Below are 15724 nucleotides of genomic sequence, written 5' to 3'. Positions count from 1 at the left end.
TAAGTCTCCATTTCGATCAATGGCTGGGAGTGGTAGTGTGTGCTTATCCCAGCAGTATGCAGAAGCACCAACAGGAGGACTGCAGTCCAGGCTGGCCTGGACGTAAAGTGAGACCCTATTTCAGAACAATAACCAAGACAAGGAGGGTCAGAGGCATGGCTCCAATGCTTAAAGAGCTGGCCTAGCGAGTGTGAGGCCCTGGTTCAAACCCAAGTACAGCTAGAAACGAACAAAAAACAACTGTTTGTGACTGTTAAATAAATGTTTAAAATAAAATAATACCATCCAACTTTTGATAAAGGAATGGCATGAATCAGTTGAGACCCGGGAAGAGTACATCTAAGTAATGCTGGCGATCAGCGAGCACCCTGAAATGAATGAGTCTTTGGATTGATTTAGATAATGATCATTTATTTTGTGGGTTTTTTTTCTTTAAAAGTGGTATGTAGACATCATTTCTACATTTCAGAGTTCTGCACATTTCTTAAAAGGAGATAGCAATGCTCAGTGTACAAAGTAAAAACAGAAAACTAGAAAAATGGGAATCAAACGGATTGGGTTGCCGTACATTCTACAGTACAAATTAGATGTCTGAAGTGCTGTCCCACTGCCATGATGACGAATTAAGGAATGAAATAAAAATACTCTATTTTAAACAAACAGTATATATATATTTATATTTATATTTATATTTATATGTATATATATTTACAGATAGTAGACCCAGTGATATCTGCAGTATTGTAAAAACTTATGTACAAATAACTTTTTTAAAGACATTACATATACATCAGCACCGTAGTAGAAACAGAACAACTTTATTAACATCTGCCTCTCTAGTAGTTGGTCCTCTTGCTGAGCACTTGGAGGAAGCTGTTTGAGAGACAACGGAGCCTCCCTTCTGTCCAGCAGCTACCTCTAGTTTCTCATCATTGCTTATGTATTTATTTCCTGGATCTGCCTAGCAGGAAAAGGCAATTATGTATTCTGTGTCTTCTCATTTGTCTACTTTATTATTACTTATTATCGTTATTTTTTGGTTTTCATCTGCTTTTACTCAGTTTCCTTGGTAGCTCTCTCCTCTTGAGAGTTCACGCCTCCCCCGCCAGCCTCTTTGGAGAGGCTGTACAGCCCACTTTCCGGCCCTGTGCTGAGCAGGTCTCGGACCCTTGGCCTATGGAGAGGAAGCCGGGGGTCACGCTGCCTGCCCCCCCTTCACAGCCTCTACCCTGGCTTCTGGGTGGAGCTTACCTTCCCTGTCCTGCTGCCCAGCCCTCCCCAGCTCTGGCCTTCTAGGATGGGTGTGTGCAGTGCACAGGAGCCCAGCTATAAGCATGGGGAGAGGGGAGGTACCCAGCATAGACAATACTTGTGTCACTTGGCCTCCAAAATGGGAGGCCCTGGGGGGCAGAGACCAAGAGACGAGCCTGACAGCGCAGGCCCGCAATCCCTTTGGGTGGGTTTTCCGTAGGGTAGACAGGCTGACTTACAGAGAATGACCGACCTGATCACTCGGCCTGTAAAGAAAGAAGCGTATCCATTTCATTGATCACCCACCTTCGTAAGGTAGAGCTATTGCATTTTCTGCCTCTTTCTCTCTCTCTCTCTCTCTCTCAAGGGTTTGGTATCTGACTTTCTGGATGACAAACAAGGCCGGTTTTAGAGTCCCCTCTGGGATCCTCTCCCGGGGAACCAGAGCCAGCCAGTGGTTTCCAGGCCATTCCTCCCCAGGGATAGATGCTGGAGGCCTTGGATGTGGTCACATACACCGGCACCTGCGATCAGCTCAGCCCACTCCGATCCAAGCAGACGCTCGTTCCACGCTCCACGTGGCGAGGAAAGCGAACTCCAGCGTTGCCTCTGTGTTTCGGGCATGGCCTGCATCCTTCTTCCTTTATCTTGACTCTGGCCCCGAAGCCTCATTTCATGGCTAGTCCATCAGGAGACGCAAAGGTGGGCTGGAGGTCAGGAGGAACAGAGGTAGGGCCGGGGGCGAGTGGAAGGTTGCCAGATGGCACACACAGAACCGGGCAGGGTCCCTCCGCCGGGCTGCACCCAAGGAAGCTCCAACCCAAACCGGGGTGAGGCTAGGGCTGCTCCCCAGGAGGGCAGAACGGAGCAGCAGCAACTCCGTGTAATTCCAGAGGGTCGCCGCAGCACACAATGCAAGCTCCACAGCGATCCCCCGGGCCTGCTGGCTGCGCTCCGTGCCTGACCTGTGCCTGTGGCCCGCGCAGTCTTCTTGCAGCCTCCCGAGGCATCCTTTGGCCCCGGCTCGCTCTCTTCTCCAAAGCTGTGGTCTCAGGACCCGGAGCTGGTGGGCAGCGGGGACTTCGCCCCAGGCCGTAGCCCTCTGGGCAGGGGCAGCCCTGGCTGAGCCAGGCCGTGACAGCCGGGCAGGGCCGAGGACCAGGCTGCTGGTCTTTCCCGCTCGCTTGCTGGCGCTCTCTCTCTGCATGCCGTCTCGACGTGATTGCGGTGTGAAAATCAGTTGGAAGGAGGGAGGCCCTGTGGAGCCAGGGACTCACATCTGGATTTTCTACCACCAGCCAGCTGCAGTTCTGCTTCGTGTACGTGGGTCAAAAAACAACAATTGAAAAAAAAAAAGCCAACCCAGGATGGACTGGCATCCTGTTTCTTTTATCTGTGACACTTTCACCATTCCACGTGTGGCTCTCCGGACCCCACGGGACTAGGGGTTCCCAAACAACTCATCGAGTTCTTGCATCCACTCATCCCCCGGCCCGCCTTTGATGATGGAGTCCACGAGGTCAGCACTGTCCGGGAGGCCAGCAAAGGAAGGCCCAGCCCCTTCGCCGCTGTAATTGTACGACATGTCCTGAGGGGGGCGCTCATAGGCTTGGCTCTGGCTGCTTGCGGCGTAGCTGCCACCGGGTATCTGCTGCTGTGCTGAGGGCTGGTTGAAGGCCGGCATGCCAGGGACTGCTTGGCTCAGGCCGGGCATGACCATTGGCCGTGCCTGGCTGGCACCCTGCTGCCCAGGGAGCGGCGGCATCATCTGCCGACCCATGGCGGCCGGGTTGAGGGTCCTCACCGCGGCAGGGTTAGTGTCCATGACCGACTGGCTCAGGCCCTGCGGAAAGTGTTGCTTGGTGAGTCTGGGCTGGGCGGCCTGAAGCGGGTAGCTGGTTCCATTGTTGAAGGGTGCCAGTTCTCCACTAGTCCTCCCGGGCAGCCCCTGCAGGCTCCTCTGCTGCCAGGTTTGTGCTCCTTGTTGGACGGCCCCCATGACGGACTGCAGCCTGGAGGGGCCCTGGGTCCTGGGCAAGGCCTGGCCCCCTGGGCCTTTCATCGGCGGGTGCTGGGCACTGACCAGCATGCTCTGCCCAAAGCCGCTCACCATCCCTACCCCTTGGCCCGAGGCAGGCTGCCGTGGTCCCTGGGCCTGGCTGTGGGGGATGCTCATGCCACTTTGGTTTGGGTGCTGCAACATTTGGGTCATCCCTGTGCTCATGGTGTACATCCCTGGCTGGCTGGTCGGAGGGGCGCTGTAAGGGGCCAGTCCCATCTCCGACTGGGCTGCGGCGGTGGCCATCGTCCCTGGGTTCTGGGAGGGCCCCATACCCATCATGCCCGTGTTCTGGGCCATCATCCGGGATGTCCGCAGGCTCTGCAGGGCCGCCTGGCTTCTTGCCGCAGCCATGTCCTGGGGGGAGCCTGAGGGGAGAAAGCACGCGTCACTCACAAGTCTCCATCAGCAGCACGCTGGCACACAGTGCCCAGCATCCCTGGGATGGCGAAATTCCCAAGTAAATCAAGCAATCTCTATCTATCTATCTATCTATCTATCTATCTATCTATCTATCTATCTATCTATCTATCTATCTATCTATCTATCCATCTATCATCTATCCATCTATCTATCCATCCTGTGATAATACATATGCGTGTGTGTAATGCATATACACGTGTATACACGCATGCATATCTATGAGGTGAGTATATACAATTTGGAAAGCATTAAACTCAAAGGCAAATGTGAAAGTCACCCAGATTCTCACCATCTAGTTCTGAAACACGGACAATCTTTTAGACACACAAACTCAGGCACATAATACTGCAGGAGCTTTTTGTAGCTTACATTTTGGCGTGCTCCTGTAACAGGGCGTAAACTCAGGGCTGAGGCTCGGTCCCTTAGCAGGTATGCTCAACACTGGCACTCTACTGCTTTTGTCAGAGCTCCACTTCTGCATTTTTTGGTGGTTAATCAGAGACAGGGGTCTCCTGGACTTCTTTGCCCAGGCTGGCTTCACACGTGATCCTCAGAGCCCCGCCTCCCGAATAGTTAGGATTACAGATGTGAGCTACCAGTGTCAGGCTGGTAGTGCACTTTTCTACCTCACAAAACCCTGACATTTGTGCCCACACTTCAGAAGCAAATGATTTCTCTTTTGGAGATGATACCATCCGCTCAACTGGATTCCTAGTCTTCTAGAGAGGAGGGAGCATTCACCTTTTGGGCTGAATGGAGAAGAAACATCACCTCACTCTGCATCTCCCAGTTGGAGTATCTCCAAGTGGAGAACACTACCAATGAAAACAACTCCCCTCAAGACTTGAGCAGGATTTGAGGGGTTAAAGGCCACTTTCTTGCTGAGAAGCTGTTTGGACAAATGGGACACTTTCCGATCCACCTTGTGGATCTCATGGGCTCCAGACCCCCCTAATTCTAACACCAGGGAGGCACAGCGGTTCTGCAGCTAGCACAGGAAATCGTCCCGCCTCAGGCTGTTTGGCAATGAACTTCCTGCCTTTCCATAGCCAAATCCACCCTCTCAAGTCAGCGATGCTACTACCTCCTTCTCTCTGTGTGTGGCTAAGACGCTTTGAATGCTGTTGCTGCAAAGTTGGCCAGAGGATCCAAATGAAGTCCTTCAACTTCCATGAAGGAGCTTAGTGAGACCTTGTTCACAGGTTCCTGGGATACAGTACATGGGAACCAGAACAAAGTGTCGCCCACAGCACACCCAGTCTGTGTTGTAAAGGAATAGAGGGGCACAAAATAGATTCTTTATATCCCGGTTAACGAGTAAGTCTACGAGAAAAAGAAGAATAGTTTTCTCCCCTGGACATTTAAATAAGATGCAGTATGGGAGCGAATCAATATGATAAGCAAATTTGGGTGCACTTGAGCCACCAGAAGAGAACAGTATAACCTTGTTAAAGCTGGCATATTGTTAGATAACTGAACTTGTGTGTGTGTGTGTGTGTGTGTGTGTGTGTATGTGTGTGTCTTTCTGATGGGGTTATTGATTTCTGGGCAGCAAATATGTCTCCATATTTTCTTCCTTTCTTTGAGAAAGAAAATTATGGGAATTTTGATTATGACTTAAGTTTTTGTGGGTTAGGATCAATATCATGTTGTATTGAAAAATCACATGGTTATGGCAGGGAAACCTGGAAGATTTCAACTAAATCCTCAGAAATATTTCACTTTCTTGCTTCAAGCTTGATTTTAGACAAGTGATTTTTATTTTGAAAATGCAAAGGTTTTGGACAGTCGTATATCCTGAAACTTGCAATCTTGTTAGGAAGTTTTGTGACCTTAGCTATTGATGGTGTCGCCGGATGCATCAGCTGGAGTGAAGTAAGCTATTGTTGCTTATGGAAAAACTTAAGGGAAACTATTGCTGACTTGGATTGAGTGGACAGAAAGACCCAAATTATATACACAGGAGGATGGACGGCCGGAAAGCGATGGAAGGATGTTGGTGGTTTGGACATTTTTTGTTGCATACTCATTTGGCTATGTTGAAGGAATGGATATTGTCTGGATTAATTTTGCAGTTGAGAAATAGGTTCCTTTCTCTAGAGGAATGCTGCAGAACCCTTTAACAGAGCCCGCCATGATGTTTATGTACTATAAATGTCTGCACTACCGAGGTGTAATTCTTTTCCCTCTCTCCTTTCTCCTTCCCTTCCTGCTTCTCCTTCCTTCCTTCCTTCCCTTCCTTCTTTCCTTCTCATTTCTTTTCTTTTTCTTTTTTTTTTTTGTCGGTCGTGGGGCTTGAACTCTGGGCCTGGGTGCTGTCCCTCAGCTCTTCAGCTCAAGGCTAGTGCTCTACCATTTAAGCCACAGTGGCACTTCCAGTTTTCTGAGTGGTTTACTGGAGATAAGAGTCCTGCCAGCTGGATTTGAACCATGATCCTCAGATCTCAGCCTTCTGAGTAGCTAGGATTACAGGCTTGTGTTGCCACATCCAGTCTTACTGGTCAAAATGGGGTCTCGTGAACTTTTTCCTTGGCTGGCCTTGAGTCAGGCTCCTTCTGAGTGGATGGGATTGTAGGCTTAAGCCACGGCTTCCGGTTAGATGGAATGATTATTTTAAAAAACATTTGAAAAAAAATCAACCCTCAGCACAACATTTTCAACCAAAGTGAAACAAAAAGCCTTTCATTAGCTTAGATTTTAAATATACAAAGGAAACAAAATCCAAATGCAATCAGGGAATCAAATTGTCTCCACCCGATTACAGCATACGTTAAACAGACTTCTCTTTTCTGTCTAAAACAGCTCTTATCATGAGACGCCGCAGTCACATTAATTTTCTTGTCTGCTGGTTAACACCACCACGTCAAAGAAAACCTTCCATATTCAAATAAAGATGATACCGTGCAATTCTCCCCCCCCCCCCCCGAGCCTCTGCCCTGTTTCTGGGCCTGGGAAGCCTCTATTCATGGACCAGGAGCTTCCTCAGGGGCATGTGACTGCCGGTGCGGAGCGGTGCGGCGCTCAGCGTGCAGCGAAGTGGGTCAGGGAGACCTGCGATGGGAGGCGGGCGCGGGGCGGAGGGGTGCTCACAGCGCTCTCTGAGGACAGCATTACCCGTCAGTCTGCCGTCTGCCTAGATGCGTGCCCTCATGCCATCCAGGCTGTCCGTAAAGCAAGTGGAAATACCACGTGAGCACATTTAAGAAAACCGTGTTCCGCCCAAATCTGCTCAGGGACCCTGGCTCTTTGCTCAAGTTTCTAGACTGATTTCTTACCAGTGGTTTTGAGCGTCAGAGAAGTTCCAGAAGTAAAACTTTTAAAACCGGATCTAAAGAATCTAGAACTGTTTGTATACGTACAATGTCTGTGTCTTGTAATACAAAGGAATATCAAAAACTTAGTGGGTTTATTTTTTCTTTTTCTTTTTTTTTTTGGTCTGTCGTGGGGCTTGAACTCTGGCCTGGGCGCTGTCCCTCAGCTCTTCAGCTCAAGGCGAGTGCTCTACCACTTGAGCCACAGCGCCACTTCCAGTTTTCTAGTGGTTTATTGGAGAGAAGAGTCTTACGGACTTTCCTGTCCAGGCTGGCTTTGAACTGCGATCCTCAGATCTCAGCCTCCTGAGTAGCTAGGATTACAGGTGTGAGCCACTGGTGCCTGGCTATGGGTTTTTTTTTTTTATTGTAAGATACAATAAATGGCTGTGAACCTACACAACTGAGGGGACACTGGTGACGTTAGCGGATTTTATAGTTTTAATTGGCTCATACTATCCAGCAGTCATTTTAGCCAGCAGGACCCACAGCTCCTGAGAGTGTGGTAGAAATGCAAGTCCTTGGGTCAAAGGTCAGAGAGGCACTGGGCTGGTCCTCGGCCTGTGATCCTGATGGGCTGAGCGCCAGCTGTGGGGTGTGGGAGTCAGGGCACGGACGACCAACTCACGCGCTGCTCTCGGGGAGGCGGGCAGCTCTCACCTTGAAACTGGCTGACCTGCTGCCCGGGGTACGGGCTCCGCTGCTGCTGGACGTGCGGCCGGGGGAGATGCGCCTGCTGCAGCTGCTGCAAGACAGAGGGCGGAGGTCAGGGCAGCGGGGGACGGACAGGGCTAGACAGAGGGCGGAGGTCAGGGCAGCGGGGGGACAGACAGGGCTAGACAGAGGGCGGAGGTCAGGGCAGCGGGGGGAGGGTGGACAGGGCTGAGACAGAGGGCGGAGGTCAGGGCAGCGGGGGGACAGACAGGGCTAGACAGAGGGCGGAGGTCAAGGGGCAGCGGGGGACAGACAGGGCTAGACAGAGGGCGGAGGTCAAGGGGCAGCGGGGGATGGACAGGGCTAGACAGAGGGTGGAGGTCAAGGGGCAGCGGGGGATGGACAGGGCTAGACAGAGGGTGGAGGTCAGGGCGGAGGTCAAGGGGCAGCGGGGGATGGACAGGGCTAGACAGAGGGTGGAGGTCAGGGCAGCGGGGGGGGTAGACAGGGCTAGACAGAGGGTGGAGGTCAGGGCAGCGGGGGGTAGACAGGGCTAGACAGAGGGTGGAGGTCAGGGGGCAGCGGGGGATGGACAGGGCTAGACAGAGGGTGGAGGTCAGGGCAGCGGGGGGGGGTAGACAGGGCTAGACAGAGGGTGGAGGTCAGGGCAGCGGGGGGTGGACAGGGCTAGACAGAGGGTGGAGGTCAGGGGGCAGCGGGGGATGGACAGGGCTAGACAGAGGGCAGAGGTCGGGGAGCAGCGGGGGGCACGGACAGGGCTAGACAGAGGGTGGAGGTCAGGGCAGCGGGGGGGGGACGGACAGGGCTGAGACAGAGGACGGAGGTCGGGGAGCAGCGGGGGGGGGGCGGACAGGGCTGAGACAGGGGCAGCGGGGGACGTACAGGGCTGAGACAGAGGGCAGGGGTCAGGGGGTAGTGGGGGGACGGACAGGGCTGAGCAGGGAGAGCCACGCAATGCAACACCCATGGTCCGCAGGGGCTCGGGCTTGCTTCCCACACGAAGCTTTGCGAGGATGGTCTGCACCCCTGCAGGCGAGCGCAGAGGGTTTAAGTATAGAGGTAGATGGGCGCTCACAGAGCAGACCCTGCCCCTGCCCAGCCCCCCGAGTTCAGGAGCCCCAAACCCCGTCCTCCATGGCCCCTGGCTGAGGCACCTCACTTGAGCTCTGAACCTCACAGACCAGTTCAGTCCGCTCCTGTGCCTCTGGCAGGGAGCTGGGCACAGCCACCCGCCCAGCTTCCCACCCGGATGGCTGTGTGTGATCTCGACCCACGGAGGCGTGGACCCTGTTCATTGTGCTCACCAATGTCCCACTGGACGAACATGTGTCATCCATTTAGGGGGGCCTTCTTTTTTTCTTTGGTCGGAAGTGGGACTTGGACTCTGGGACTGGGCACTGGCTGAGCATTTTTGCTCTACCACTTTGAGCCACAGCGCCACTTCTGATTTTCTGGTGGAGATCCTCACGGCCTTTCCTGCCCAGGCTGGCTTTGAGCTGCAATCCTCAGCTTTCAGCCTCCTGACTAGCTGGGATGACAGGTGTGAGCCACAGCCCTGGCTTGCTTCTGATTGTTTACGTTACAAGCAACTGCTATGCGCATGCCTGCCCACGCCTGTTGGTGACACTGGTGCGGGACTTGCTGGTTCAAACACAATGCCCACGGAGGGTGGCATTTTGTCAGCCTGTGGGCCCTGGGGGAACTGGCTTAAAGGGACAAGGAACTCTCTTTTTACTTATTTATTGACTTACTGGGTCTTGAACTCGGGCCTAGCTGCTAGCACTTTCACTTTACTTTCACTCAAGAATGGTATGCAACCATTTGACCCATACCTCCACTTCCAGCTTTTTGCTGGTTAACTGGAGATAAGAATCTCACAGACTTTCCTACCTGCACTGGCTTCAAATCCTAATCTTCAGATCACAGCCTCCAGAGTTGCTAGATAACAGGTGTGAGCCACAGGCACCTGGCTAAACAGCTACTTCTTAATGACCTAAACAGATACTTTGGGCCTACAAAGATGGGCTTCTCAGGAGATAGGACAAGGCCAATCATATCGCCATGAAACCCCACTGCCTGTAAACTACATCTCCACAAGTAAAATATTCAGCATTTACTGCTTTGAGGCGGCCAGGTGGGAGCCTTTGTTGTCACTTTTCTTCTTTTGTTCAGATTGTGAGCGGTGAGCATGCTGCTGGCCCTGGGCGAGTGATTACGGTCATCCCGGTAATGCAGATGCGGAGGTAAAGAACCAAAAGCAGGGAAAGGGTGGAGAAGAGGGTTCAGCTCTAGGTGTGCTATCAAGTAGCTGTGTGACCTTTGGATGCAGCTAAGCCGCCTTGAAACTGCTGAATATTCATTAAGAACCTTTTATCTGCCAGACACACAGAGAACATGCAACAAGGTCCCTGATCTTTGGACTGCTCATTATGAAAGTAATGACTGCTTCTTCACATGGGTTTACTTCTTCTTCCTCTCTTGCTGTCTTCCTCTCTCTCTCTCTCTTTCATCTCTTCCTTGGCAACTTTAGAATTTTCTTTTTTCTTCTTATTCTTTCTAAGGCCAGCCAGAATTATGGCAGCAACAGGAAAACAAACAAACAAATAAATAACTTGTACTCTGTTGAGCCCGGCCTATGTTTCTACTAACTGGTTCTGTAGGACACTGTTGAAGTGAAGGAATGGGTTGACCACTGAAGTTTAGGCAGTGATGTGAAGGCATCACGGAAAGGAAGCTGAGTGTCTGCATGCTTCTCAGCCAAACTTCCTCTAGAATACAAGAACGGACCATAGCACATGTAGGAGGAACAGCCCATGGCAGCCCGGATAGAGCTGGAGTCTCTACTTCCTGGCTTGGTTTTTCTCACATAATCATAGCAGTACTGGACTCAGTTTCCTCATTTGTAAACTAATAGGATTTCATGATATTGAATATTTTTTGATGTGCATGTGTGTGTGTGCCTAGACTTGAACTCGGGCCTGGGCACTGCCCCTGAGCTGTTTTGCTCAAGACTAGCATTCTACCACTGGCCCAAAGCTCTACTTCTGGCTTTTTGGTGGTTAACTGGAACTATGAGTCTTACGGACTTTCCTGCCCAGGCTGGCTTTGAACCATGATCCTCAGCTCTCAGCCTCTGAGTAGGGAGGATTTCAGGCATGAGCTAACCGGTGTCCAGCTTTGAATATCTCCTAAGGGATCTGAAGTTCTCTCTAAAGAATGTCTGGCAGTGAATGAGAGGTGACATGTGCCAGGCTTCAATGTTAACTCACACCTTGTCCCACGTCCCTCTGACCACCAGATCAACTGGGAATCTGGTTAATGTTCCCAAAGATCTGCAGGATCCCACATCCTTCCGCTTTCCCTCCCAAGTGCTCTGAGGTCATACAAGTGTCTCCAATACACTGTTTCTAAAACTGAAAGCCCTAGAACCATTTTGATAACAGCAAATCAGCACGATGTTGATGTGATATCAGTACTTGGACGTAGCTCAGGCCCTGGTGCAGCACTTGCCTAGCGTGTGAGACATGCTGGGTTTGAGTCTTAGTGCTGACAAAAAAAAAAAAATCAAAGTTGAGAGCTTGCAACTTGGAGTTGGCCCATGTTAGTAAACACTCTTTTTAATTAAGCAGGGAGCCTGTAATCCTAGCTTCTCAGGAGGCTGAGATCTGAGGATCATGGTTTGAAGCCAGTCAGTGCGGGAAAAGTCCATAAGCCTCTTCTCTCAAATGGACCATTAACAAGCTGGAGGTGGAGCTGTGGCGCAGGAGATACACCACTAGCCTTGAGTGGAGAAGCTAAAGGGCAGCATTTATGCCTTGAGTTCAAACCCAGCCCTAGTGCAAAACAAACAGGAAGGAGTAATGAAGCACTGTGTGCAGGCCCGGGTGAAGCGCTGCACTGACGTGCTGACACCGGCTAGGGCTCTTTTTTTTTTGGTCTGTCTTCGGGTTTGAACTCTGGGCCTGGGCGCTGTCCCTCAGCTCTTCAGCTCAAGGTGAGTGCTCTACCACTTGAGTCACAGAACCACTTCCAGTTTTTCTGGTAGTTTATTGGAGATAAGAGTCTCACAGACTTTCCTGCCTGGGCTGGCTTTGAACTGCGATCCTCAGATCTCAGCTAGGATGACAGGTGTGAGCCACGGGCACCTGGCTTGGGCCTGGGGCTCTTGCAGGGCCTTCCTGAGCCCCGGGTTCTAGCACTGGTACCCAGAGCCTGCAGAGCAGACGGGTTCCCAAGAATTCTGCACACGTGAACTCATGTGACCTTTCAACTGCCACGTGGGGGAAACTCCTCTGATCTAACTTGCTGGGTAGAGAGGGAGGCTAAGGAAATTTATTTCCCCCCAAATCACAAGCCAAGGGAGGTGTAGATTCTGACTCAGGGCCCTCCGGGGAGGAGGCAGGTGTGTGGAACCATCCTCAGGGCGTTGCACCCTCTTCCTCTGTCTTTTCCACACCCCGTCTACACGCTCTGCATCTCCAGCCCGTCCCTCATTCTCCCCTTGCTCGGTGGGCCTCGTTTGGAAGCATCTCTCTGAATCCTCTGGGTTTTCCACCTCTGTCCTGGCTCCAGGGCTTTGCTGGCCAGGCGGGGACACCCTGGTGAGTTGCGTCAGGTCACCCCACACCTCTCTGCGCTCTGACTCACCATCAGTCAGGCACCGGGCACGCCTGCCGGACCCGTCTGGGTTGGGCCTTGGAGAGGATTTACAAAGCCTGGCTTCCCTCTGAAGCCCCAACCATGGCTGCCCAAGGGAGATGAGCTGGCTCCTGGGCGCGCACACCTGCTGCAGGTGTGGGAGAGAGGCCTGTTTGTACAATGGCTGCCAGGCGCTCTCTGGCCTCTGGAGAAAGGGAGATAATTACACAGCTGTTCAGGAAAAAAAAAAAAAAGGAAAAAAGCAGAAGCAGGGAACAAATGTAAACCATGCTCCACCGGGCCATTTCTCTCTTTGGGTGGGGAGGGCTGGCGTTTTTCTGAGCTGCCCTTCTTGATTCCAGGGGACCCCAGCGTGCCCCTCTCTACACTTCTATAGGTGATGGTGGATGCCTGGTGAATCTCCGAAGTGCAGATCCTATCTGGAACATTCTAGAAGGAACCACTAGGAGTCAGAGCTATACTGGGCTTTGAGCCTTGTGTGACAGCCTCATGCCCTGACACCCTCCACAGCTGTAAAGCGCTTTCCCTGCAAGCTGGCCTGTGTAGACCCCACAGGGGTCATCTGGGATCTCGTGGACAGCCTCAGGCTTCTCTTTGGGATAATACTAAATCAGATGCTAGCATCTCTAAAAACAAAACAAAGCCACACCTGGGGAGGCAGTGCAGCAAGGGCGTTCTGTCTAAGCTGGGGGAATTGCAGGGCTGGGCTGGACGATGTGCTGAAGGTTCAGGCCTTCCTTTAGCTCACAGATCCCCTGAGTGGCTTTAGAAGCTGTTAGGAATTTTCTTCAATGTGTTCCCGCCCCATGACCCCCAGGTCAGGCTCCCTCGCCGTTCTCCGGGCCTTATTGTTCCGTTATCTTTCCTCATTCATTCTCCATAACCAATCCCGCAGACGTCTCCACAGCCCTTTCTGACGGTCTCCTCCAGGAAACAAAGTTCTCTGAATTTCTATTATTTGCTTTATGTCAGAAATAAACATTCCGGCTTATAAAGAGCGTGAAGCCGCGCCCAGCGTGCGCCGAGGACGCAGACCCAGAAGAGAAGTCAGAAGCAAGGAGCCAGGCAGGAATCAAAGAATTCACTCTGCCCACAGCCCTTGAATGGGTGGTTGGAGCTTGTCTTTGAAGAACAAACTAATTCGTTACAGGAAAAGGCCTAACAAGGCGAAAAGGTCTGAATTCTGCGTGTTCTCCATAATGCTATGAAATGCCGGTCCGTGAGCATCTTGACGTGGTGTGTGTGTGTGTGGGGTGCATGGGCGGCAAACCCTGGACCACAGCAGGTGCCCGCTGCCCGGCTGCCTACCCTGGGCTTGTTACCTGCTCGGCCAGAATCTGCTGTTGCTGCTGCTGCTGTTGCTGCTGCCGCTGCTCCCGCAGAAACTGTTGCTTCTGTTGCTCCATCAGCTGAGCCCGCTGGTCCATCAACATCTGCTTCATGATGGCAGCCTGTGGCTGGCTCCCCAAGAAGCCAGGCCCCACAGGGCTGCCTCCGGAGACCATGCCACTGGAGCCCGGGGGCCCAGAAGGCTGCATGGGACCTGTGGGCCGGGGGAGCCCCACGGGGTGCTGCTCCTGCGGGGACAAGAGGAGATGCAGATTCCATCAGACAGACCCAAAAGGAAGCCCCCAGGGGAAGGGAACCAGCTGCCCCGCAGACCCCGGGTTCCCAGGGGAGCCCCTTCTACTCCCACGACACCACCCCATGTCCTTACCCCGGCAGCGGGACCCAAGCTGCAGAGCGGGGCTCTGGGAAACCCGGGAGCAAGCTGTGTGCGTTCACCTGGCGCAGCCTAGCGAACGAGTGTGATGGGCTTGAGCGAGCCAGCCACTTGGACCCTGCTTCTCTGAGGAGAGGCTGAGGCCTCAAGCTCGGCTCCCCATATGTTCGTGCAGAAGGTGATGTCCTGACCTTCCTTAGTTGCTACTATTTGTCCAAAATAGAGCAAGCTTAGCAAGCAGAAACATACAAGAAATGTGTACAGAAAAGTGCTGGGATTATTCAACCAACAGATCGCATAGTTCATATTATCCTAATTAATTATAACAATTGGTACCTTGGCATAGGTCTTTTTTCTCTTAATGTTGCTGGTCGGAGCCAATCAATCAATCCATCAATCATCCTAGCTAGATCTCTATCTTATCCATCATCATCATCATCACCATCGTCATCCTATTATCTTTGTGTATATATACACATATACTATGTCATCTATTCTCAATCTATGTATCTATCTATTATCAACATCCTATGCATATATCTATGTATCTATCTATGCATCTATGTATGTATGTATGCATGCATGTATGTATGTATGTATCTATCTATCTATCTATCTCTATCCCGGTTAGTTTTTGATGGTGAGAACTGGAAATGTCTGCAGTTTTCCAGCGTCTTCACAGTGGAGTTGAAGCACTGTGTCTGGGATCATTTAAGTGGAGGGAGTGAATTGAGACTCTCGATTTGCTACGGATTTGTTGGACAGACAAATGAAGGCAGTTTCCAAGGATGGTGTTTAGGGAGTCCTGGGGATTTCATCACAGAGCCCGAGGGACACGCTGGACAGAGGTGCCCGAGCCCAGGGGACACGCTGGACAGAGGTGCCCGAGCCCAGGGGACACGCTGGACAGAGGTGCCCGAGCCCAGGGGACACGCTGGGCAGAGGTGCCCGAGCCCAGGGGACACGCTGGACAGAGGTGCCCCAGCCCAGGGGACATGCTGGACGAACCCAGCAGTGAGACTGGAAGGAAAAAACAAAACAAAAAAACAAAAACAGCCACGAGCCAGCTTCTAGACACTTCTACCAAGCACCATCTGAACGTTCTGTAGACACGCTCTTTCTCACTCCTCAGAGTTTCAAGCCACTAATCAGAGCACAGAGAACTAGTACACGGCGCACGCGGCCACGGTGAGCCCTGAATAATAAGAAATGAACGCGACAACTCTATTTACTCACTTACAGATGTAGGCGGTCCTGGGAGAGTGTGAGGACATTTTTAATGGCAAAGGCGAGACCTTACCCCAGAGGCCACCGGATGCCTCCCTCCCACCCAGAGGCCTTTTCTCAGCACCTGGGGAGACAAATGGCTGGCGGGCTTCCCTCGTCCACAGTGAGGCTGGCACTGGAGTTGGCCCCTCTGCGGGAGACAGGCTTGGGGGCTCTTGTTTCTTTTCGGTGTTGTCCAGTTTAGATCAGGAAGAGAGGTTTGGGGGGAATGAGACACAGGGAAGGAGAGCTGCTGGGGTCTGAGCGGCCTGGGGTCTCTGGGCGCCTCGGGCACAGCTGGGGGGAGGGCGGGCTATGCGGGGAGGGGGGGACACATGGCCTTTGCGGGGGGCGGGG

At 52.2% G+C, this 15724-nt stretch overlaps 1 protein-coding gene across 1 annotated transcript in view; it reads right to left on the bottom strand.

Moving 5' to 3' along the window:
- Nucleotides 1–2457: 2457 nt before the first annotated feature.
- Nucleotides 2458–15724, bottom strand: part of Maml3 (mastermind-like 3 (Drosophila)) — a 386611-nt gene continuing 373344 nt past the window's right edge. The window contains exons 5-7 of the mRNA XM_013029504.1: nucleotides 13701–13955; nucleotides 7705–7789; nucleotides 2458–3678 (exon numbers count right to left, since the gene is read on the bottom strand). Of these exons, the coding sequence (XP_012884958.1) occupies nucleotides 2693–3678; nucleotides 7705–7789; nucleotides 13701–13955 (1326 nt within the window). The 3' untranslated portion in view covers nucleotides 2458–2692. The remainder of the gene's footprint in view (nucleotides 3679–7704; nucleotides 7790–13700; nucleotides 13956–15724) is intronic.

Source organism: Dipodomys ordii, unplaced genomic scaffold (assembly GCF_000151885.1).
Source record: "Dipodomys ordii isolate 6190 unplaced genomic scaffold, Dord_2.0 Scaffold119, whole genome shotgun sequence".
Taxonomy (NCBI): domain Eukaryota; kingdom Metazoa; phylum Chordata; class Mammalia; order Rodentia; family Heteromyidae; genus Dipodomys; species Dipodomys ordii.
This window is presented reverse-complemented; position numbering and strand designations above follow the sequence as displayed.